This window comes from Ceratotherium simum, chromosome 21, assembly GCF_057802395.1.
Source record: "Ceratotherium simum simum isolate JZ-2026a chromosome 21, ASM5780239v1, whole genome shotgun sequence".
NCBI lineage: Eukaryota > Metazoa > Chordata > Mammalia > Perissodactyla > Rhinocerotidae > Ceratotherium > Ceratotherium simum.
Genome location: NC_141920.1, coordinates 553,194 through 575,207, shown reverse-complemented (window position 1 = coordinate 575,207; position 22,014 = coordinate 553,194). Strand labels below are relative to the sequence as shown.

At 58.7% G+C, this 22,014-nt stretch overlaps 1 protein-coding gene across 4 annotated transcripts in view; it reads left to right on the top strand.

The window, feature by feature from the left end:
• The first annotated feature begins 5,336 nt into the window (after nucleotides 1-5,336).
• RTEL1 (regulator of telomere elongation helicase 1) overlaps nucleotides 5,337-22,014 on the top strand; it is a 36,470-nt gene continuing 19,792 nt past the window's right edge. For 2 of the 4 annotated variants that reach the window (XM_087444955.1, XM_087444953.1), the window contains exons 1-10: nucleotides 5,337-5,355; nucleotides 6,180-6,439; nucleotides 7,450-7,645; nucleotides 7,989-8,082; nucleotides 8,731-8,812; nucleotides 9,077-9,137; nucleotides 12,970-13,045; nucleotides 13,724-13,808; nucleotides 16,421-16,486; nucleotides 17,260-17,413. In XM_087444955.1, the coding sequence (XP_087301081.1) occupies nucleotides 6,338-6,439; nucleotides 7,450-7,645; nucleotides 7,989-8,082; nucleotides 8,731-8,812; nucleotides 9,077-9,137; nucleotides 12,970-13,045; nucleotides 13,724-13,808; nucleotides 16,421-16,486; nucleotides 17,260-17,413 (916 nt within the window). In that variant the 5' untranslated portion in view covers nucleotides 5,337-5,355; nucleotides 6,180-6,337. The remainder of the gene's footprint in view (nucleotides 5,356-6,179; nucleotides 6,440-7,449; nucleotides 7,646-7,988; nucleotides 8,083-8,730; nucleotides 8,813-9,076; nucleotides 9,138-12,969; nucleotides 13,046-13,723; nucleotides 13,809-16,420; nucleotides 16,487-17,259; nucleotides 17,414-22,014) is intronic. The other 2 variants (XM_087444956.1, XM_087444957.1) reach the window with 1 other exon arrangement.

The window sequence follows — 22,014 nt, the reverse complement described above, 5'->3', positions numbered from 1 at the left end:
TCATCAGCAGAATCGGCCTTTCTCTGGGCGGGAAACTCTGGAAATTGTAGCTACGACAGTTGTGCTGCCTGGACTGATGGGGCACTTGCCTCCTGCCAGGCAACCGGGCCAAGCACCTTTCCTGAAATACCTCGTCTGACCCTCAGAACAGACCTAGGGAGATGCAGTCACTATCATCCCCACTCAGACGGGGAAACTGAGGCCCTGAGCGGCCAGGTAGCATGTGCAAGGCCTCACAGCTCGATGGAGTTGCATAAGGAGATGAATATGAGCAAGAGTCAGCAAAAGTGCATGAAGAGCTGAGCACCTGAGGACATGGAGAGATGGCCACGCCTTCCCCAGCAAGTCCCCAGAACATGGCCCATCAGCAGGCGCTCACGGGAAAGGAGGCGGGAAGGCTTTTCAGTCCACACAGGGAGAGAGCTCAGGTCAACCCTGCAGAGGCCATGAGATCCTAACAGACGATGACCCTTGACCCCAGTCACCAAGACCAAGCCGGCCACCGGTGAGCACAAGCAGACAGGCCGCCGCGGCACGGAAGGCGGCGGCTGCTCCCGTCAGAGATTACTTAGTAGAGAAGCCGCAGCCTGAGTTCACTTAAACTGCTTTTGGCCTCAATTGCTGGCACCCTCACGTAGCCACTTCTGGGCCAGGCCACCCTCCTATCACACGTTTGTGGACAGGAGAGGCCAAAGGTGAGCACGGGTGTGTGTACCTGCTGGCTGCGCACTATCAAGGGCTGTGCTGATGATGGACAGGAAAGGCCCAGCCCCATGTGACCTCAGCCAAGGGGCAGTTCTCCGGCTGGCACTGCGGCACGTCTGCGAGGCAGACTGCGAGGCTGTGCTGGACAAAACTAACCAACTGCGCTAATGGTTTGCCTTCCGGCACCAATGGCAGAATCCTGGGACCAAGTGTGGGTCAGCAGTGCCCCAAAGTCTGGCCAAGAAGAGAGGGCTGGTGTCAGGGGATGCTGAGGTTGGAGGGTCTGGGCCCAGCTCTGATGGCTGTCGAAGATGTGGCTTTGGTTGTGTCCCTTCACCACCTAATCTCAGTCTGCTTATCTGTCAGACGGATGACAGGAAGGAGGCCTACTGACCAGGGTTTTCACTAAAGGGGGTGAGAGAGAGAGAGGCTGAGAAGTGCTCCCCACCAGTGGCTGCCCATCGTCCCCCAGCTCAGGCACAGGAGCAAAGACCCACAGCCCCGCCTCAGTGTGGGACTGGGGTGGCACTCTGGCCATGGAAAGGACAGAGCCACCCTCAGTTGCAGGAGGGTCCCATTCTGCCCAAAGCTGGTCCCAATATCTCTGAGGATATCAGCGAGAGGGCAGGGGGGCCGATGAAGCCCAGATGGACAAAACCCTCAGACGGGGTGGAAGGAGTGTAGTCAGTGACCCACGTGGTCCTCTCCCAGACAGGTGCAGAAGTCACTTGGGGCCTGGAACCCACAGGGCCTGAGGGGCAGGGGCAGGGCGGGGCACACTTGGGTGGGCGGATCTCTGGCGCCTCCAGCCAAGGCGGGCGCTTCCGAGAGAATCGGGTTAGCTGGGGAGAGGGGACAGCCACGACCAGGGCGGAGGGAAGAGCGGGCAGGAGTGCGGTTCCCGGTCGCAGGGGGGACGGGGTGGAGGTGCAGGACCGCCTACCCTGCTGTCCCGGGAGCCGCGTGCAAAGGTGAAGCCGGTCCTGGGGCAGCCAGACAGAGTAGGGCATTCCGAGGGTGAGCGAGCTGAGGCCTCGCGTCCGCGGTCGCTGGGCAGCTCCCCTGCGTCCAGTCTGTCCCGCGTCGCCCCCACGCCCCCGCCCCGCGCCCGCCCCTCCGCCGAGCTCGGCGCATGACGCGGGCCAGGAAGGAGGGGGGGTCGCTGCCCTCGAGGGCGGTGCGTCTATAGCTTGGGAGGCCAGGGGGCGGGGGAGGGACAGGCAGACCCCGGCCCATGCTGGGAGGGCTTGGAAACGGCAGCAGCCCCTCCCCCATCCCAACCTCGCTACGAAAAGGGTGGTAGGTTTTTCAACGAGAGCGGGTGGCACAGTGTCGAAGAGGATGGTCCCCCAGCCCGAAGCGGCGAGGGGAGCGGGCAGCTCCGCTCGCTCCCGGCTCGGGTCCCTCACCACGTCCCCCTGCAGCGCTCCCTCCAGCCCATGGGGTGCTCCATTGGCGCAGGGAGGGCATGGGTCGCTCCGGCCCTGGGCCGGGGCTCCCGCAGAGGGTCCCACCCGCTTCCCCCCCCCCACCCCCCCGAGAAGGCTCGGCCGACCAGGGTCTGCGGTCGCCGGGCGCCTCAGGAGACGCTATCCGCACCCCGCGAGCGCGCCCACCCAGGAGCACGGGCCCGTGCCCGGGTCCTCGGAGCCACCCTGCCGCAGTCGCGCCCGGCCTGGCACGGCGGCGCCCGAAGGGTCAATGCGCCCCCGCGCACGGTGCCTCCACCCCGAACGCTCCCCCGGCGCGGCCCCTGCCCAGTGGCCCACGCCCGCCCGGCTGGCGCCGCAGTCTCCGCCCTGGGGGCACCGGCTCGCCCCAACCTGGCGGCCCTGAGCCCTGGCTCTTGCTGGTTCGGCCAGGCCGCGCCCCGCGTCCTTGCAGGGCACGGGGTCCGAGATGGAAAACAGAGTCCGCAATCGGCCCCAGCGTCAGGCGAGGCCAGACAATAGCCTCTGCTCAGATAACCCGCCGCCCTAGGAACCCCGCGGCCGGGGCGCCTACCGGACACGGTGCTGGCCATGGTGCTGGCGGCGGCGGGGGCTGCGGAGGCCGGAGAGGCGCGGGCGGCGGCTGGAGCTGCAGTCGGCGAATGCTGCAGTGCCTGGGAGGGGAGGGAGCGAGGGAGGGCGGGAGGCGGTGCGGGGTGGGGGGCGGGAGAGAAAGGGAGAGAGAGAGGGAGAGGGAGCGCCTGGCTGTGGCTGTGGCTGCAGCCGTCAGAAGGAGAGGGGTGGAGGGACGGGAGGGGAGGGGAGGATGGGAGGGAAGAGACCAGCCTGGGACACAGGGCAGAGGACCGTAAGGAGAGGCCCATCCTCCACCGCTCACTGATGTCCCCCAGCTTGGCTTTGTGCAGGCTTGGGGGGATGGTGGAGACTACCCATTTCCCAGGGTGGGCGCGACAGGAGGACAGTCCCCAACATCAGGGCAGGGTCAGAGAGCTCTGCACGGTCAGAGGCCGGTGGAGGCTGGGAGGTGCCTTCCAGGTGCCCAGGTCTGTGCTGAGGTGAAAGCTTCTCAAGGATGGTGGGGCATCCCAGAGAATAAGCAGATTCTGAGGCAGAGAAGAGAGTAAATGAGGGGTGAGGCCTAGAACAAGGGCTTTGAAGTGAGATAGAGGCTGATTATAACCCAGCTCTGATATCCACTTGCTGTGTGACTGAGGGCAAGTTTCTGACTTCTCTGGGCCTCCATTTTTCAGGTGTAAGATGAGACAATGATGCCATTCCCCAGATGCAGAGGAGATGAGATGCCCACTCTTGGCGAGTGGGTGGGCGTCCTGCCTTCCCTCCTCCTCTGGGCTCAGGGTTCTGGTTGATACCCCCGACAAGAGAGCCTGGCAGAGACGGTGGGGTCTCTCCTGCAGTGACCATCTCACCTCACTTTAGGGATGAGAAGTCAAACAAATGGAGTGTCATTCCTGTTTTAGGGACGGAGCCACTGATGCCAAGAGGAGTGCTTACTCCACAAGCAATTAAGTCCTAACGCCAGGAATAAAACTCTGGGAAACCTCAGGAACCTGCAGAGAGATGAGGCAGGCTCCGGAAGGTGAGATACAGGGACAACCTAAGGATCAGAGTCAGCCTGGAGCAGGACCGGCGGGTGTGTGTATAAACACACCTCCATGTGCACACAAAGGGAGCCCGTGACTGGTTAACATCTGTCCTGTGGTCCACATGGTGTCTGGTCCACTGTGGGAGTCCCACAAAGCCTGACCGAGCAAATGCTCAATTCAGATTTGTTGACTTGATTGACATCTCTTGCTATGGCCAGCCTTGGTTTCCACCTGGAATTAGGTTAGAGTTGGGTTCAGTGCAATGAGATTTACGTGTTATAGCTTATAGGAGGCTGGGCAGTCTCTGTGTGTGACGTATGACCCGGCAGCTCGTGCGTCAGCCAGGGTCCAAGGTCCTCAGCTCCACTTCTGGCCCAGGAGGTCACTGAGCCTCTGGGTCCTGGCCTTCCCTTCCTTGGGCTTCTGGGGCGATGAACACCACTGCTCCCAGCCGATGGGGGCGGTGGAGGTGAAGAGTGGGCCTCCTGGATCTGAGACTCGCTAGCTGCTGGCTTTGGGCCATCTTCTACCCACCTGCTCTGTGCTTCCCTCCTCATCGTACAGCGTGGATAATAAAAGAACTTATCTTAGAGGTCGTTAGGAGGACAGACGTGTCAGTGCCTGCATGGCTGGACTGAGCCCGTGCCTGCAGAGCCTGGGCGAGTGTGCGGCCCAGGGTCCCTACCTTCTCCAAGCTCCCTGCCAAGAGTCTAAGACAGAGACCACAGCCCTCTCACCAGCACAGGTGGTGGGGTGGATGCCGCGTGTGCCAGGGGCTTCCCCAGTGTGATCTCACATGTACCAGCATGGACACACGCATGGCATAAATGTGCTGTCAGTGGGATAACATCCGGACGTTGAATAGATCCCAGGAGAAGCTCTGAAATCAGCGTTGCCAGCTGGCTGTGGGCAGTCACTGCACCTCTGCTTCTTCCTGGTGCCTTGTGGGACGTGCTGGGGCCTAGACAAACCTCTCTGACCCCACAGAGCTGTGCGGACCCTGGTCCCCTGTTGATGGCCAGCTGGTGCTGGGTGCTAGGGATTCAGAGGGCCCCGCCTGACCAGTGGGGGACACTGGTGGGAAAAGCAGCTGGACCCAGGGTACAGGGAGGAGAGCGGCCGTGAGGCTCTCAGGAGCCGGGTCCTGGGCAGGGGCAGCCGTTTGCGGATTTCGAGGGGAGCGGTCGCTCAGACTGGAGTCTTAGAAGGACCTGGGTGTTGCGAGAGCAGGAGGCGGCCAGTTAGAAGGCTTGTGCGGTTGTTCTGGGACCGAGGCGGCTTGGGCCGGCGAGGCGCAGTGGAACGCGGGCCCTGGTGGGGTGACGTCGAGGGAGGAGGCGGGGGGACCCCGGTTTCTGCCCGCGGGCGACGGAGGTGCAGTCTAAGTCGGAGTCTGCGGAAGGGCGCGGCGCGGGCTGGGCGCGAGCGCGCGGGCGGCGCGCGGACCCCTCTGCCGGGGAGCGGTTTCCGGAGGGCGCAGCGGCGGCGGACCGGAATCGGGGGGCGGAAGTGCGGCGCGCTCAGTGACGGCTGTGCCTCAGCGCGCGAAGCCCGAAGCGCCGAGGCGGGCGCGGCGGCGGGGCCTGGGCAGGCGGGTGAGTCGGGGGCCGGCCGAGAGGCTCCGCGGGACGCGGGACCGGCGAGGCGGGCGCGGCGGCGGGGCCTGGGCGGGCCGGGTGGGTCCGCGGGACGCGGCGGCGGGGCCTGGGCGGGCCGGGTGGGTCGGGGCCGGCCGGGAGGCTCTGCGGGACGCGGGACCGGCGCGGCGGGCGGGGCGGCGGGGCCTGGGCGGGCCGGGTGGGTCGGGGGCCGGCCGGGAGGCTCCGCGGGCGCGGCGGCGGGGCCTGGGCGGGCCGGGTGGGTCGGGGGCCGGCCGGGAGGCTCTGCGGGACGCGGGACCGGCGCGGCGGGCGGGGCGGCGGGGCCTGGGCCGGCCGGGTGGGTCGGGGGCCGGCCGGGAGGCTCCGAGGGACGCGGGACCGGCGAGGCGGGCGAGGCGGGCGCGGAGGCGGGGCCTCGGCTGCTCCGCGGGAGGGCTGGCGGCGGGCTCGGGGTCCGCGCGAGGCCGAGGCCTGGAGAGGGCGAGCGGCGGCCGGCCGGAGGATGCGCCCGGGAGGCCGCGGCGGGCGGGGGACGCGGGGCCTGGGGGCCCTGGGTCCGGCCTTTGCGGCTCGGGCGGTAAGCGAGTGATTCTCTCGTCTCCGCGAGCCCGGCCGCCTCTCCCGGAGCGGAGCGGTCGGGCCTGAGAAGGAGGCGGGCTGCCGCGCGGCTTTCGCCTCCCCGGGCGCCGTGCGGTGGGGCGTCTCGGGCTTGCCTTCGGGCCGCGGCGGCGGGAGGGGCTGCCTGAGATGACCGGTGAAGTGGTCTGGCACTCCGGAAGGCTGGCTAGAGGCCTCTTGTCCCCGTTTCTGTGCCATAGGGGTTACCGGGGAGAAGAGCATCGTGTCCCAGCGCCGCAGGCAGGCATCACTGACCTGGAGTGGCCGAGGTCGGGAAATGTTCGGAGGGGCTTTGTCTCACAGGCCCACACAGCCTGCATTTCAGCCAGCCTCTGTGCCCTCCTGAGAACAGGCCAGTATGCCCAAGATAACCTTGAACGGCGTGACGGTGGATTTCCCTTTCCAGCCATACAGATGCCAAGAGGAGTACATGACCAAGGTTCTGGAATGCCTGCAGAAGGTAGAGCTGCAGAGCCAGGGGCTGCCCCTGGGGGAAGGCTCAGTGTGGGGAGAGCTCCCATAAAGGCCTGATGTGCTTCCACCTTCCTGTCCACTCCAACCAGGTCCTACTGGGTGAAAGGTTCCCTTCTGGACATGGGACTCTGTCATAAATAGGGCCAATGTTCCAGGTGGGGTAGGAAACATGATAAACTAGTAAACAAAAAAAGATAATTCTAGGTGGTGATGAGAGCTATGCAGAAAAGACAAGGTGAGAGGCTTGGGAGCACTTTGGGGGCCTCTCTGCAGAGGTGGCATTTGAGCTGAGGCCAGGTGATGACGAGCAGCCAGCCATTTGAGGATCTGGAGGAAGTATTCCCACGTAGAAGGACAGCTGGTGCCCAGCCCGCATTCTGGAAGGCCTTTAAACCTCCAGGGTATGCAGGAAGGTGGAAGGGCGGCAGGTTGCTCTTTGCTGGGTTTCTTAGCATGCCCTCTTGTACCCTGCTCACGGCCCCAGTCCCTCAGGGCTGACCCTGCAGCTGGGCTCCTGGCCGCTGTTGTGTCAGCGAGGAGCTGGGTTCTGTGGCAGCTGGGAGCGCAGCTCTGCCTTTGTGTGTCCCCAGGCTTGCTGCTCAGGCTCCATCTGAGAACTATGTAGGCCATGAGGTTCCCTTCAGATAGTGTAAATGCCTGATTCCAGAGTCGCAGAACAATCTCCTCTTTTGAGACTTGGCACCTCATTAATCATCTTACTATTTATATTAGTGTGAAAAATACTGTCCCGTTTTGGGTAATGGTCTGCAAATTATTTGCTAATGAGGACTGAATTAACCCACAGCTCTTAGTTTGAGGGTGGAAACATTGTCCTGTGGAATTATCCACTGTCCCTTGGGGCTTTTGCTACCTGCCGGGTGGGCTCTGCCTGAGCAGAGCTGCCCCACTGGCTGCCGGGCAGGCGGGCAGGTAGGCCATGTGGCCTGCGGTGCCTCTCCCCTGCTTCCCCATGACCCTGTTCCCGACCCCATTCAGAAAGTGAACGGCGTTTTAGAGAGCCCCACAGGCACAGGGAAGACCCTGTGCCTCCTCTGCACCACGCTGGCCTGGCGGGAACACCTCCACGAGGCCATCTCTGCCCGCAAGATTGCTGAGAGGGCACAAGGGGAGCTCGTCCGCGATCGCGCCTTGTTGTCCTGGGGAAAGGCTGCTTTGGATGGAGACACCACAGGTGATGCTCCTTTCAGTTCCTTTCAGGCCCTCTGCCGGCCTCCCTCCCTCGGTAAGGAAGGGGTGGAGTGGGTGGGCAGGGCTCTGAGCAGAGCTGAACAGAGAGTGTTGTAGCTGCCATGTCCTTTCTCACCATCCCAGCTGTCAGCCTAAGGTCAGAGCCTCATGGCCGCATTAGGACACTGCAGATACCCACTTACTCATTCCTAGTAGCGAGTATCGGGTATCCAGCCAGTGCCTAGCTGTCTGCAGGGCGGAGTTAGCTGAGTGCCCCTGGGTTAACAGCACACGAGAATGCTGTCTTGTGGAGCCGTGACCTGTTTTGCTTTCTCGTGCTTGGGCAGCTTGCTATACGGACATCCCAAAGATCATTTATGCCTCCAGGACCCACTCGCAGCTCACACAGGTCATCAGCGAGCTTCGGAACACCTCCTACCGGTGGGTCAGGTGCTGTTCATCCCACCTCAGGGTTATGGGGGGAGGTGGCCTCAGCACGGGGCTTGATGGTGGTGTTCTGCCTAGACCCCCTCCTGAGGGCAGGCCATGCTCCGGTGTGCGGGACTACAGCAGGGCCGGGCTGTCTCTGATGCCCGCGACTTGTGAGAAAGCAGCTTCAAGTTTACGTGCTGACCTTGGGTTTGCACCCTGGGCTCCTTGCAGGCAGTGTGCTGGCAGCTGTGAGTGTCAGTGCAGCTGCGCACGTGAAGGGGAGGAGGCTCTGCCCCATGTCAGAGCCTGGCAGGGCTACAGGAGCCTTGGTGTCCCTCCCCAGCCTCCCATGTCAGGGAGCACAGAGACAGTGGGGTCCCTGTGGATGCTCCAGAGTCTCTTGCCATCTGTCCCGTTTCCCCTGCCTTGTCTCTACGCTCACCCTGGGCCACAATTCAAAGTGGGCCACACAACAGAGAGAGCCCCTCCCAAGCCCTGGGCGTATTCCGGCCACAGCCTCTCTCTCTGGCTGCCCACCTGCATGTGTGAGCCAAGTTTCCTGAGGCTCCGTATGTGTCCCGAACGGCTCACGCTGCTGGACAGCACTATGGGCTCCTGTCCCCTGGTTCTTGACCCCACGGCTCTCTCTTCCACCAGGCCCAGAGTGTGTGTGCTGGGCTCCCGGGAGCAGCTGTGTATCCACCCTGAGGTGAAGAAGCAGGAAAGTAATCACATGCAGGTGGGCTCCTGGGGCGCCTGCCCCGTCTCTGTGGTCCTGCTAGGTGGGTGCTGCCCAGCTTTCAGAGCCCCCGCTGTGCCCTTGGAGGATGACAGATGAAGAGCTGGTTGGGGTGGAGCTGGCAGGGGGTGGCTGGCTGGGGGCAGGGGCCAGAGTGGGGCTTGGCCTTCACACACTGGGCTGGCGGTGCACCCACTGGCTGGCCCAGTGCTCTGCCCTTTCTTGGCCGTTGTGCTAGCTGGGACCACCTCCTTTCTCTCCTAGGTCCACTTGTGCCGCAAGAAGGTGGCGAGTCGCTCCTGTCATTTCTACAACAACGTAGAAGGTAAGAGAGGGCTCCTGTTGGTTAGCGGGCAGCAAAGTGGGAGTGGAGCCTGTGTGGCCTTCCAGGGCTGAGCTCGGCCTCATAGCCCACTGGCTCTTGCCCCTTGGGGCTCCAGTGTGGCCACATCGGGCTCAGCTGGGTGAGGGAGATACCCGGGCACTGTCTCCTGACCGGGAACCTGTGTTGGATTGCTTGCAGAAGAGCTCACACTGCGGGCCTGAGAAGGGCTGCCGTCTCAGAAAGGCCTGCTGGCAAGGCCAGCCTCACTGGTGATGGGGAACTTGGATTTCAGAAGGGTCCCCACCTCCCCTGATAGGACAGGAGGGGCTCTTTGGGCCCAAGCTGTTTGTGCAAGGAGCACCTGCTTCCTTTTGGGGGTCTGGAATTTGGGTGCCTGCCAGGCAGAGGCACCCACGTGACTGGCCCCTGGTAAAACCCTGGGCGCTGGGTCTCTGGCGAGCTTCCCGGTTTCACACATTGTCACAGCTCACTCTGGGGAGTAAGCCCAGGGAGGAGGCTCTGGAAGCTTGCCTTGGACCCTCGACTCCTCAGGGACTTTTCCTTTTGTGAGTCTTGCGGTGTCCTTTTGCTGAGATATGTCACAGCCAGGGTGCGGCTCTCTCGGAGTCCTGGGAGTCCTGGCGACCCCTCCAGCCTCCGGTGCTGTGGGGAGACCAGCCTCACTCAGAGACAGGGAGAGTGACGTGCACAGGGTGCGTGATGAAAGCCAGCTGCTTGACGTGTGACTGCAGGTGCCTGCGGCCCTGTGACGGGGACCCTTGTCTCTTGTTGTTGCCTTTCCTGGGCCCAGAGTAGAGGGGCTTGCCTCCAAATCTGCCTTTCCACCACATGGCTGCCCCTCATGTCTGTCAAGGACCACTGCAGCCAGAGGCGGTGGCAGAGAGGCCTCTCTGTGGTGCGGCCTGTACACTTTCTTATCTGCAGTCAGGACTCTGTGGCTTAGGGGGGGCTTGCACTTCTGTGGGCTCGGGGTTCCCTCTGTTTCCTGCCTCAGGCTTGGGACTCAGACTGTGAAGGAGCGGTGACATGGGCCCAGGAGCATTCACAAGGCAGTGGTGGTCTGTAGGCCGCTGGCTCTGGGGTTTGGAGTGCCCAGTTTGCCAGCCTGTGCTGGGCAGAGGAGGGTCAGGACAGTGCTGTGCTCCCAGAGGCCTGAGCTGGGGGTCCTGCACTTCCCAGCATGAGGCGTCCCTGTGCCCTGCCCCTTGGAAAGACGGGTCGAGAGTGTGCCTGATGTGGCTTGGGCTCAGGTCCTCCTTGGGTGTGACTGGCTGCAAGTGGGGGGGTCCGCTCTCCTGTAGAGCTTGGCCTGTGCTGTGAGGACCCAGGCTCCCGGAGCTTGCTTTTTGCTGCTTTCTTATTTGCTGTGTGTTTTGGTCTGGTGGCACCAAGGACCTTTGGGACAGAGTGAAGGGTGCGTGGAAAGCGTTGAGCATCGGCCTGGCCCGCAGCGGCCCTGGGCGAGGGCAGCCACCAGTCTCTGTAGCTTGTGGCAGCTGGTCCTGGCCCCAGGCCAAGGACGGCTGACTGCCTGGCTCTGCTTCCTCTGCCTGCATCAGGCCTCTGGGTGCTGGGGTCTCTCTGATGGCATTCTTTCCCCTTTGTCTTGTCTACCTCTTTGCTCACAGCTGTCCCACCTCAGTCCTGCCTTCACACAGGCACTGGCATCACACCCGTGACACTCAATGGAGTCGTCCCTTCTCTGCCCCACCAAGGCTGCCTCCCCTCTCTGCATCCCTGGCAGAGGGGGTGGGTTCAGGTGCCCTGTTCGCCATGGGCCAGAGCCTTTGAGCAGCACTGGGTGGGAGCTGCTCCAGCCACCTTGCCACAGCTGCTTGTGGGTCAGCTCGCGCCCTCTGCTGGCCCAGCCCTCATCTGCTGAGTCCCTCACCTGCACTGCCCTTGACTCTCCCAGAGGGTTGCTGAGCAGGGAGGAGCCAGGAGGCCAGGGGAGGAGGTGGAAGCTGAGGGGAGCTTCCGCCACAGTGGAGGTGCTGCTGGAGCTGGTGCGTGCTGGCTGCCTGGGCTGCAGACCCCATCCCCACTGTCCTAGGCCCTGGGAGGCAGAGCACGGCAGCTATCCCAGTTGGCCTGCTGGCTCCAGCCTCCATCTATCTCCTCCTCAGTCGTAGCCCACCTGCTCTGCTCCAGCCCAGGGCAGGGGTCCGCTCACCGTAAACCTGCGCATGCTTGCTGTGTCTCAGCCTCCCCTGCCCCACCACCCCCACAGGATGTGAGGGGGCATCTTCAGCAGCTGCCCAGCCTTCGGAGGGGGGAGAGGAGTGGGCAGAAACCCACCCCAGGAGGGGTCCGATGGAGGGGGGGACCTGTATGTGGGAGTAAGGAGAAAGAGAGAGCTGGAACCCTGCCTGGCCTGCATCCTGGGGGGCAAGCAAAGGGCCCTGCTGCCCCCCTGCAGCGTCTGCACACCCAGTCAGCCCTGGGAGCCACTTCTCCCCCTTGCACGTTACTGCCCCCTTCCTTTTCGTTGCCCCCCTTCTCCTCCTTGCCCCCCATCCTCATTGCCCCTCCTCCTCCCTGCCCCCGTCTCATCCCCCCTTTCTCCCCCCCAGGGTTGCTGAGCTCTCAGGCTAGCCTGCTGCAGAGCATGGGATTGGCTGCTCTGTTGCTATGGCGACACTGACTGTTGGCTCTTCCTCCTCCCCTTGCCTGCTGTCTCTGGGGGCATTTTGGGAGTGGGTCAGTGCTGAGGCCGTGTGTGTTCTGGTCTCTGCAGTTAAAGATTTTTTATTTATTTATTTTTCCCCCCAAAGTCACAGTAGATAGTTGTATGTCATAGCTGCACATCCTTCTAGTTGCTGTATGTGGGACGCGGCCTCAGCATGGCCGGAGAAGCGGTGCATCGGTGCACGCCTGGGATCTGAACCCAGGCCACCAGCAGCAGAGTGCGGGCACTTAACCACTAAGCCACAGGGCCGGCCCTGGCCTCTGCAGTTAAAGGCTGTACCTGGTACCTGCCACAGTGGGCTGGGAGCCGGGGGTTCACATGTGGCTGCCCTGAGACTTCCTGGGGTGCCTGATAGAGGAGACCCTGGTCCATCCACCAGGACATGGGCCCCAGAGTTGCTAGGATAAAGCAGCTCCCCAGTGGATTCCTGTGGGCCCGGTTGGGGGGTCTGTACTCCTCCTTCGTGCCTTGGGCCACGTAGCCAGCAGGGAGTAGTGCCTGTCGTGGGCTGCCACCCAAGGAAGGGGCCCTGGGGCTGTCCAGCCTTGGGTGCCCCCTGCCCCTCCTGTCTGCCCTGCCTCAGGTCTGTGCTCCTGCACTGTTACCGGCAGGCAGTGACAGCCCAGCAGTCCTGCTCCCCGCTCTGCAGAGCCTAGCTTGCCTTCAGAGGGACTCTGGGCCTGCTCTCATGGGTGGGAAAGCAGAGAGAGGGGAAGACTTGCTGCCAACGAAGCCTCATTACAGCACAGACACCGCGTGTCCTCGAGGCATCTGGGGTGTCAGTGGCAGGCTGAGGGGCTGCCCTCATCCCAGGGGATGCCATCTTCTATTGATGCTTAGCCTCAGGCTGGTGGCCGCCTTCTGGGGTGTAGAGCAGGGCTCCCTCAGGATCACTTCAGGTTCAGGGCCCTCCCCGGGGGACCCTGAGACCCACAGGGCAGGGATTCTCTCTGGTGAGTCTCCAGGTGGCTCGAGGCCCCAGTCCTGCCCTAAGGGAAGGTCCCCCGGTGGCCACACCGACTGACCGCTGTGTAGGAGCCATTCCGTCCTGGGTCTCCCCCTGGGGCCTGGGGGCACTCAGTGGACCTGAGGGTGTGAGTTCACCCCTGCCCATATCCACAGAGAAGAGCCTCGAGCAGGAGCTGGCCACTCCCATCCTGGACATCGAGGACCTGGTCAAGAGTGGGAACCGGCACAAGTAAGAGCCCTCGGTGGGGCCGCAGCCGGCTGCATCTTCCCAGGCCTGGCTCTCCCGCCACGTCCACAGGCACATGTGTTTGTTTTTATCCTTTTTTAATCATGAAACTGACAGTTGTTCAGTATGAAGACACGTCAGGGGTTCTGAGGACCGTCAAGTAAGAAGTGAGGACCCTTGCACCCCCTCCTCCACCGTGGGGCCTGGATGGTTTAGTTTTCAGAAAGCAGGGGCGTGTCCTCCTCCTTCTCCCTGAGCACACACTCTCCCTGAGGTGGCATCCGACACTTGCCAGGACCTCTTACAGCTTCAGGGCTTTGAGTTGTGATAAGATGGGGCGAGTGTTTTGTTTCTGATTGCCTCATTGATCTGCTCGGGACGAGAGTTGGGGTTTTTTATCTCTTGTGGTGGAGAGTGCACGGTGTGAACAGCAGTGCAGCCAGCTCCCCTGTTGTCCCTGTTCCACTCTTGTCCGAGCCCCGTGCAGCCCCAGGGCTCCTCCCTGTGCATGCCGTGGGAGGACGCAGCATCAAGTCCGGACTCAGGGCCATGGCGCAGTGTCGCTGCTGCCCGTCCTGAACACTCGCTCCTGCCTCAGCCTGTGGGGGTACCTCTGAGGGCCCAGCATGTCCCCCGGGCCTGTGTGGTGCTCACAGTGCCTTCTTCCTCTCCTGCTCCCAGGCTCTGCCCTTACTACCTTTCTCGGAACCTGAAGCAGCAGGCCGACATCATCTTCATGCCGTACAACTACTTGCTGGACGCCAAGGTGAGGTCTCAGCCCCTAGCTGACGATTCCCAACGTCAAGGGGTGTCCTCTGGATCACAAAGGGCTGTCAGAGCCTTTGTTGGTTCAGTTTGAGATCAGACCCTCGCTCAGAGAAGCAGGCACGTGTGGGAGCCTCTCTCACTGGTTAGGGCTCAGTTGTGACCAGCCCAGGGCCATGGATGGGTCGTTCTGAGCTCTTTGGGAGCAAGCGGGCTGGCAGGAGTGAGGAGACCCCAAGGCTGCAGCCAGGGCCAGGCCCTGACCTTGTCCTGGCAGCTCGGCTTCTCTTTTTCCAGTTGGATGAGGCAGCCCAGGGAGCATTCTGTCCTCATGCTCCTCCCTCGGGATGAGTGCACATCTTTGTGTGCCCCTCCTGTTTTAACGTAGGGGCATCACGCCCCACGCGTTCAGCGACTGTACCTCACAGAAGCATGATACTGGACATCCTCTGGGCCTGTGTTCGTCCATTTGTCCCTGCAGTAGGTGTTTACTGAGAACCTGCTGTGCTGGGCACAGGTCTGGGCGCTGGGACGCAGCAGGGAGCGAAACTGGCATCACTGTGTGGAGCTTTGCTGCTGGTGGTGGGGTAGATGGCAGAAGAGTGAGCACACGAGTCGGTAGCACGTAAGGACCATAAGGGGAAATGAGCATGGAGGGTGGAGACAGTGCCACACGGACAGGGAGGCCTCTAAGGAGCAGCAGCTGTCTGGGCAAGTAGTGAGTGCAAGCGTCGTAAGGGGTGGAATGCTGGACTGTTGCATGGAGCGAGTGGCTGGAGCAGAGTGGAAGATTAGGCACATGGGGGGCGAGGGCAGGTCCTGAGAGGTGGCCCAGATTTGGGCACAGAGAGCTGGCGGGGTTTGCTGAGGGGTTGTATGTGGTTCTTTCAAGCTGGCTGCCTGGGCCCCACCCTGGAACAGTCATATCACAACTGATAAACTGATTCCAAAACTTACACAGACCTACAAAAGATCTAAGAGAGCAAGACGATCTTGACAGAGAAGGTCCGAGTTAGAGGGCTCACACTGCCTGACTTGAGGACTTCCTGCAGAGCGCAAAAGTGCAGAGAGGGCGGTGCCGGTCAGGCTTGCAGAGTAGTGAGTCGCAGGTAGACCCACACCTGTGGAAATTGGTTTTCTACAAACTTCCCTAAGTGTTTTAGTGGGGAAAGGAAAGGTTTGGGTTCTTTTTCCAAAATATGGTGCTGGAATCGCTGGGTGTGTGTTTGGAAGAGAATGAATCTCAGCAGCCCTTCACACGGTATACCCTGAATATGACAGCTGGAGCTCTGAGGCCCTGGAGAGAACGTGGGTCACCACAGGCTGGGGCCGTGATTTCTTAGCTTGGACACATAAGGCACTAGCCCTAAAGACAAAAATCGATAAATTGGACTCTGAAAGCATTAAGAAAATTAAAAAAATTTAAAGGCCAGTCACAGAAAGGGAGGAGTGTTCCTGGTATGGCTGTCCGTCAAAGGGCTGGGCCCAGAGTGTGTACAGCACTCTTGTAACTCGACAGACAACCCAGCCAACCCTTGGAAAAGGTCCGAACACACACGTCACCAAAGAGACAGACAGATGGCCGAGTCAGCACATGCATGGAAAATGTTCAGCATCACTAGTCCTGAGGAAATGCAGATGAGAGCCACAGGGAGATGACCTGCATTCCCACCAAAACAGCTAAAATTAAGAGGACTTAGGAGAACCAGTGAGGATGTGGAGCACTGGAGGTCTCAGCCATTGCTGGTGGGTGTGTGGAGTGGCACCCTGCTCTGGAGACATGCCCGAGAGAATGAAGCTGTGTCCAGAACCTGGCACAGCATGTGCCCAGGGTTCTGCTAACGGTTGCCCAAGCTGGGGACAGCCCCTGTCCATCAGCAGGTGGATGTCCCTAAAACAGAACAATCAAAAGGGTGACCTGCCACTACGCAACAACACGGGTGGTTCTCAGGACACGCTAACCCAGAGAGAAGGCTTTGCTGCCTGACTGGTTTCCAGGACGGCCTAGAAAAGGCAAAAATGATCTCTGCTCATAGAAAGCAGCTCGGAGCTCCCATGGACAGCGAGGGGACGTCTTGTCTCCTGCTTTGGGTGTGGCTACGCTGTGCTCATATTTGTCAACACTTATCTGCACACTTAAAATGGGCACTTTATTTTATGCAAGTTAAACTTCAAATTAAGTTGATGAAAAGAAATACCAATGCCAGACCCCACCCCAGATCACTCCCCTCACACTCTCCCCTCCTGTGTCCCAGGTGGAGAGCAGTGGTTTGGCCTTCCCCCTCTGCGTTGTGGCTGCAGAGCGTGGGGTCTCGTGCCTGCTCCCTGTGCTGTGTGAGCGTCACCAGGACTGATGCCTGACAGCTCAGTGGTGGGTGGGCAGTTCCTGGTGGCCGTGGCCAGCTGCCACCCCAGCAGCAGGTGTGAGAGGGCCTTCCCCACATCTCCGGGCAGTGTGGTAATCAGCACTCAGGAGGGTCGTGCCTCCCTGAGCTTTCCCCTGCCTGCCACGTGCCTCGGTCTCTCCCTTCCCTGCCTGGTCTCTGCAGGCCCCCGAGGGGCAGTGACTGCCCTGCTCAGCTCCAGCCCAGCCTCCTTCTCCTCTTGCTGTAGAGTCGCCGGGCACACAGCATCGACCTAAAAGGAACGGTCGTCATCTTTGACGAAGCTCACAATGTGGTGAGTGTCCAGATGGCCTTCCTGATAACCCCTGCCTCCTGCCCACTTCCCTCTGGAGAATGGTAGGGGCCTGTCCAAACCCCTGCCACCCTGGCTGTCGGGACCAAGCAGACCTGGGTGAGGTACGCTGGCCGGCTGTGTCAGCTGTTTCCATGAAAGACCTCCACAGGCCCCTCCTGCCATCAGCTTATTCAGTCTCTTTCCTTTTGTCCCATGGCAGCTGGCCAGCTGGCCTGACTCGCCCCCTGGTGACCACACCCAGGCTCAAAGAGGCCGCCTCCCAGCACCTCCCTGTCACCTGCACCCCTCTCCACCCATCCCTATGGCTGCTGCTCGGGGCCCTGTGTTTCCATGAATGGCTGGCCTTGACCAGACACCAGAGGAAGGCTACTTGGGGCAGCCGTGCTTGTGCTCCAGAGCGTAGGGGAGGCTCCACCAGTCTGGCGTCCTGGGATGGCAGCCACCCTCAGCCCCTGCTTGGTTCCAAGCAGTTGTTCCCATGGGGGTTGGTGGGCCCGGTGGGTCAGATCTGACTTTAGAGAAAAGCCAGAAATTTGGTTTTAATGGGAAATTTTCTAATTATGAAATGTTGGCAGCTCAAGTGAAGTCGTTTTCAAACAACGGTCTGGCCAGACAGCCATCTTTGGACCCGTTTGTGACCTGGTCCTAGAGACCATGGGGTGGGGCGACCTGCACCCTGCCGCATCTCCGCTTCCCAGAGCCCCCAAGCCCCTGCCCTTGTCCACCGTAACGCAGCCTGCTTGGGTCCTCAGGAGAAGATGTGCGAGGAGTCGGCATCCTTTGACCTGACCCCCCACGACGTGGCTTCTGGACTGCACGTCATAGACCAGGTTTTGGAGGAGCAGACCAAGGTGGCACAGCAGGGCAACCTCTGCCTGGAGTTCAGCGCAGACTCCAGCAGCTCAGGTCAGCTTACAGGCCAAAAGCCCAGGACGGGCCGAGGGGGTAACGCATCCGGGGGGGCCAGAGTCTGCCCAGGGCCTTCTTTCCAGTTGGCATTTGGGGACAACATCATCTTCTTTAAGAGGCTTCTCGGGGCCTCACAGACCATTCCATCCTCTCCCAGCTGGTGTGGACTTGCCCTCTAGTGTACAAGTGAAAGCCAAGTGTGTTGGGGCCGGCCCGGTGGCGTAGCAGTTAAGTGCACGCACTCCACTTTGGTGGCCTGGGGTTCGCAGGTTTGGATCCCGGGTGCGCACCAACACACCAGGCGTCCCATATAAGGTAGAGGAAGATGGGCATGGATGTTAGCCCAGGGCCAATCTTCTTCAGCAAAAAGAGGATTGGCAACAGATGTTAGCTCAGGGCTAATCTTCCTCACCAAAAAAAAAAAAAAAAAACAAAACACCAAGTGTATTAACCATGAAGACATTTTCTAACGACCTATGAGCATTGCCCGCACACACCTTCCTCTTCTCACAGGTTCCTCTCCAGGGTTTACCTTACGCAGCACTAATCACACAGACAGCATTGATGGACAAGCTTGCTTTGTCCAGACATTCTCCCCGCCTCTGTGAGTGGCCGATGAGGAATCCAAATTGGCTTACCCAGACTGCTCTGCAGTAGATGTTCCCGCTCTGGTTGCTGTGGGTTCAGTGTTTGTACACTGTGCTGTGAACATCTTCAGATGTTCTGTGTCCTTCTCTCAGACATGGGGCGCAGGCGAAAACAGTCTGAAACCCGGAGGAAGCAGAGGCCCTGGGCGGGCTCCCGCTTGGCCCTTCTCACCAGGCAACTCCTCTTGCCCTCTTGGCTCGGGTCTCCAGCCTCCTCTGACGCACTCACTCCTGCCTTGGTGCAGGGAGGGGTTGTAAATAGCATTTGTTCGTTTAGCACAGACGTTCTCAAACGTTTTGGCTTCAGGCCCTTTACATTGTTAAAACTTGACATTCTTAAAACTCGCTGAACTTGGTTTATGTGAGTGTATCTATCGATAATCACTGTATTAGAAACGAAAACTGAAAAATTTTAAAAGATTCATTTACTTGTTCATCTAAATAACGGACCATTACACATTGTATTAGCTTCATAGGGCTGGTGTAAGCAAGTACCACAAACCGGGAATCTTAAAACAGCAGAAATTTATCCTCATGGTTCTGGGGGCCAGGAGTCTGAGAGCCAGGTCCTGGCAGGGTGGGCTCCTTCTGAAGGCTCCGTGGGTGTCTGTTCCAGGCCTTTCTCCCAGCTGCTGGCAGCTGCATCCTTGGCTTGTAGACGCATCACTCCAGCCTCTGCTTCATCTTCACACGGTCTTCTCCCCTGTGTGTCTGTCCAAACTTCCTCTTCTTATCAGAACACCAGTCACTGGAGTAGGGCCCGCTCCAGCCTGCTGTGACCTCATCTTGACTTGAGTACATCTGCAAGGGCCCTATTTCCAAATAAGGTCACATTCACAGGTAGCAGGGGTTAGGACTCGAACATATCTTTTTGGAGGATACAATTCAATCTGTAGCATATTAACATAAATAACTCTTTTCTTGAAAAATAACTATATTTAAAAAATTTGATCTGATGCGTTATCATGCATCATATACTGTGTTCAATTCCTACCGCTGTTGTAAGAAATTACCACAGACTTAGTAGCTTAAAGCTACTGTCTCACAGTTCTCAGAAGTCCCAAATGGGTCAGCAGGGCTGCTTCCTTCTGGAGGCTCCAGGGCAGAATCTGTTTCCCAGCCTCTTCCAGCTCCTAGAGGCGCCACAGTCCTTGGCCCGGGGCCCCACATTGCTCCGACCTCTGCTCTGTTGTCACATCTCCTCTGACTCAGACCTCCTGCCTTCCTCTTGTAGGGACCCTGTGATTCCATTTAAGCCCCACGTGGATAATCCAGGATCATCTCCCCTCTCAAGGTCCTTAACTTCATCACACCCGCAAAGTTTTCTTTGCCATGGAAGGTGATGTTTTAACGGCTTCCAGGGATTAAGACGTGAACGCCTTTGGGGGCCATCATCAGCCTCCCACATGTAGCCTGTGGAAAACTGCAGTGTACATTCATGAGAGAACAAGAGGGGAAAAGGCAGGTGGTGGGCCCTTAGGAGAGGCAGCAGCGGCGTGAGAACAGGTCTGGCCTGAGCGCTCCTGCACGGTCTCTGGCCGGCCCCCACAGGACCTCCGCCCGCCAGGCAGCCTAGAGTGTCTCACATGTCCTGGTGAGTCTGTTCAGGTCGTGCACTTTTGCAGGAATAACCCAGCAGTGCTGTGTCCTCCGTCCATTGTATTACGGGACTCAGCATGTCTGTTGCGTTACTGGTGATCATGGTCAAATGATGACTGCCAGGTTTTCTGCCATGAAGTTGCTGTTTTTCCATTTGTAATTCTTAAGTAATTTGTGGCGTCCATTAATGATTCTTCCCTGAATTAATGATTACCGTAATGTTTGCAAAATGGCGAAGTGTTCTTACCTCTTCATGCTGTCTTCCATTCCTTAGTTGGAATTCTGTGCGTAAGATCTTTTACTTACTCAGGTATTTATATCAATATCTGAGTACTTATACTCATTCACACGCACATACATGCTGGAGTGTGTGAAATCATGAACTCACGTTTGCACCTCCAGTTCTAGTCCAGCACTACACAGCTCATTCTGGCTTTCTCCCTTTCCATATTTGTAATGCCTTTTTGTGATAGAAAACCAGCTTCCATTTTCCTCAGTATTTTACTTGCTTGTTTGATCCTAGAGCACCCAGACAGTTGTTTTAGAATTGCTAACCCACCCATGAGAAATGGAAGTCTACACACTAGACCTAAATATGTGTTCACATCCTTTTTGTAGTTAGTCTGAGAGCACGTGGTCAAAATACTATGTTCAAAAGTTTCTTGAGTTGCTTCCTCCCGCTTCATTGTGGTTATATTATTCATTTTAGGCTCATTTGTTTCCTTTTTTATTTCATTTTTCTCCATTCATGATTTATTTTTTTGTTTTTATTTTTCTTGAGGAAGATTAGCCCTGAGCTAACCCCTGTTGCCAGTCTTCCTCTTTTTGCTGAGGAAGATTGGTTCTGAGCTAACGTCTGTGCCCATCTCCCTCTATTTTGTATGTGGGACGCCTTACACAGCATGACTTGACAAGTAGTGTAGGTCCATGCCTGGGATCTGAACCCTCGAATCTGGGCCACCGAAGTAGAGTGCACTGAACTTAACCACAATGCCACCAGGCCGGCCCCTCATTACTTCTTTTTGAGTATTTGAAACATTAACATGGTTGCAGAGGTCCCAGTCGTAGTTCACTCAGAAGAAGTGTCTTCAGGGCCGGCCTAGTGGCTTAGCGGTTAAGTGCGTGTGCTCCGCTGCTGGCGGCCCGGGTTCGGATCCCGGGTGCGCACCAACACACCACTTCTCCGGCCATGCTGAGGCCGCGTCCCACATACAGCAACTAGAAGGATGTGCAGCTATGACATACAACTATCTACTGGGGCTTTGGGGGGAAAATAAATAAATAAACAAAATCTTTAAAAAAAAAAAAAGAAGAAGAAGTGTCTTCTGAGTTTCCAGTTTATCCTCTTTGCTTTTTCACAAAGAAGCAGATAGAGGTATATTTTACTTACTCTCTTTTCTGTCCGGCACAAAGGATCATATTGTGTTTTGTAGACACTTGTCTGTACTTTGCTCTTCTCCTGAAGTGTCCTGGAAAGGCCTCACTTCACAGACTCTCCTCTCTCTTCAGCTCTCAACTCCCTCCTGTGGATCTTCTGTGTCTCTCCAGCCATTTGTATGGCATCTAGGTTGTTTCCGGTATTTTGCAGTCACAGACTGTGCCGTCATGAGTAATCCAGGGCACTGTACTTCCATTGTGTTCAAGGTGTTTCCTGAGGGTGAATTCCAGGCAGCAGGGCTGCGGAGTTCACGGTACCGTGTCTGCAGCCCTGTTAGATGCTGCAGGCTCCCTTGTCATGGGCAGCAATCTGCGTTCCCACCAGCAGTGGGCATAAGCCTCTGTGTCCTGGTGGCCTCACCAGCAGAATAGGACGTCAGGCTTTTTAATTTTTGCCGTTTTAATAGATGAAAATGGGTCTCAGTATGATTCTGATTTGCTTTTCTCTTAGGAGTGAAACTGAACATCTTTTCAGCAGTTTAGGGACCATGTATTTTTTGGATAATGGCCGTCCTAGTGGATGTGAAGTGGTTCATTTCCTTAGTTTCCTGTCCCAGGAAACCACAGGACACTAGTTGTCCCCTCTCCTTAGCCTGCTCTCATCTGGGACGGTTTCTTAGACTTTCCTTGTTTCTCATGACCTTGATGGTTTGGAGGAGGATTGGTCGGGTGTTTATAGAATGTCCCTTAATTGGGATTTGTCTGATGTTTTTCTCATGGATTTACTGGGGTTGTGGGATTTGGGAAGAAGAGTGCAAGATGAAAAGTGCCCTTTTCGAGGCTGGCCCCGTGGCTTAGCAGCTAAGTGTGCGCGCTCCGCTACTGGCGGCCTGGGTTCGGATCCCGGGTGCGCACTGACGCGCCGCTTCTCCAGCCATGCTGGGGCGGCATCCCACGTACAGCAACTGGAAGGAT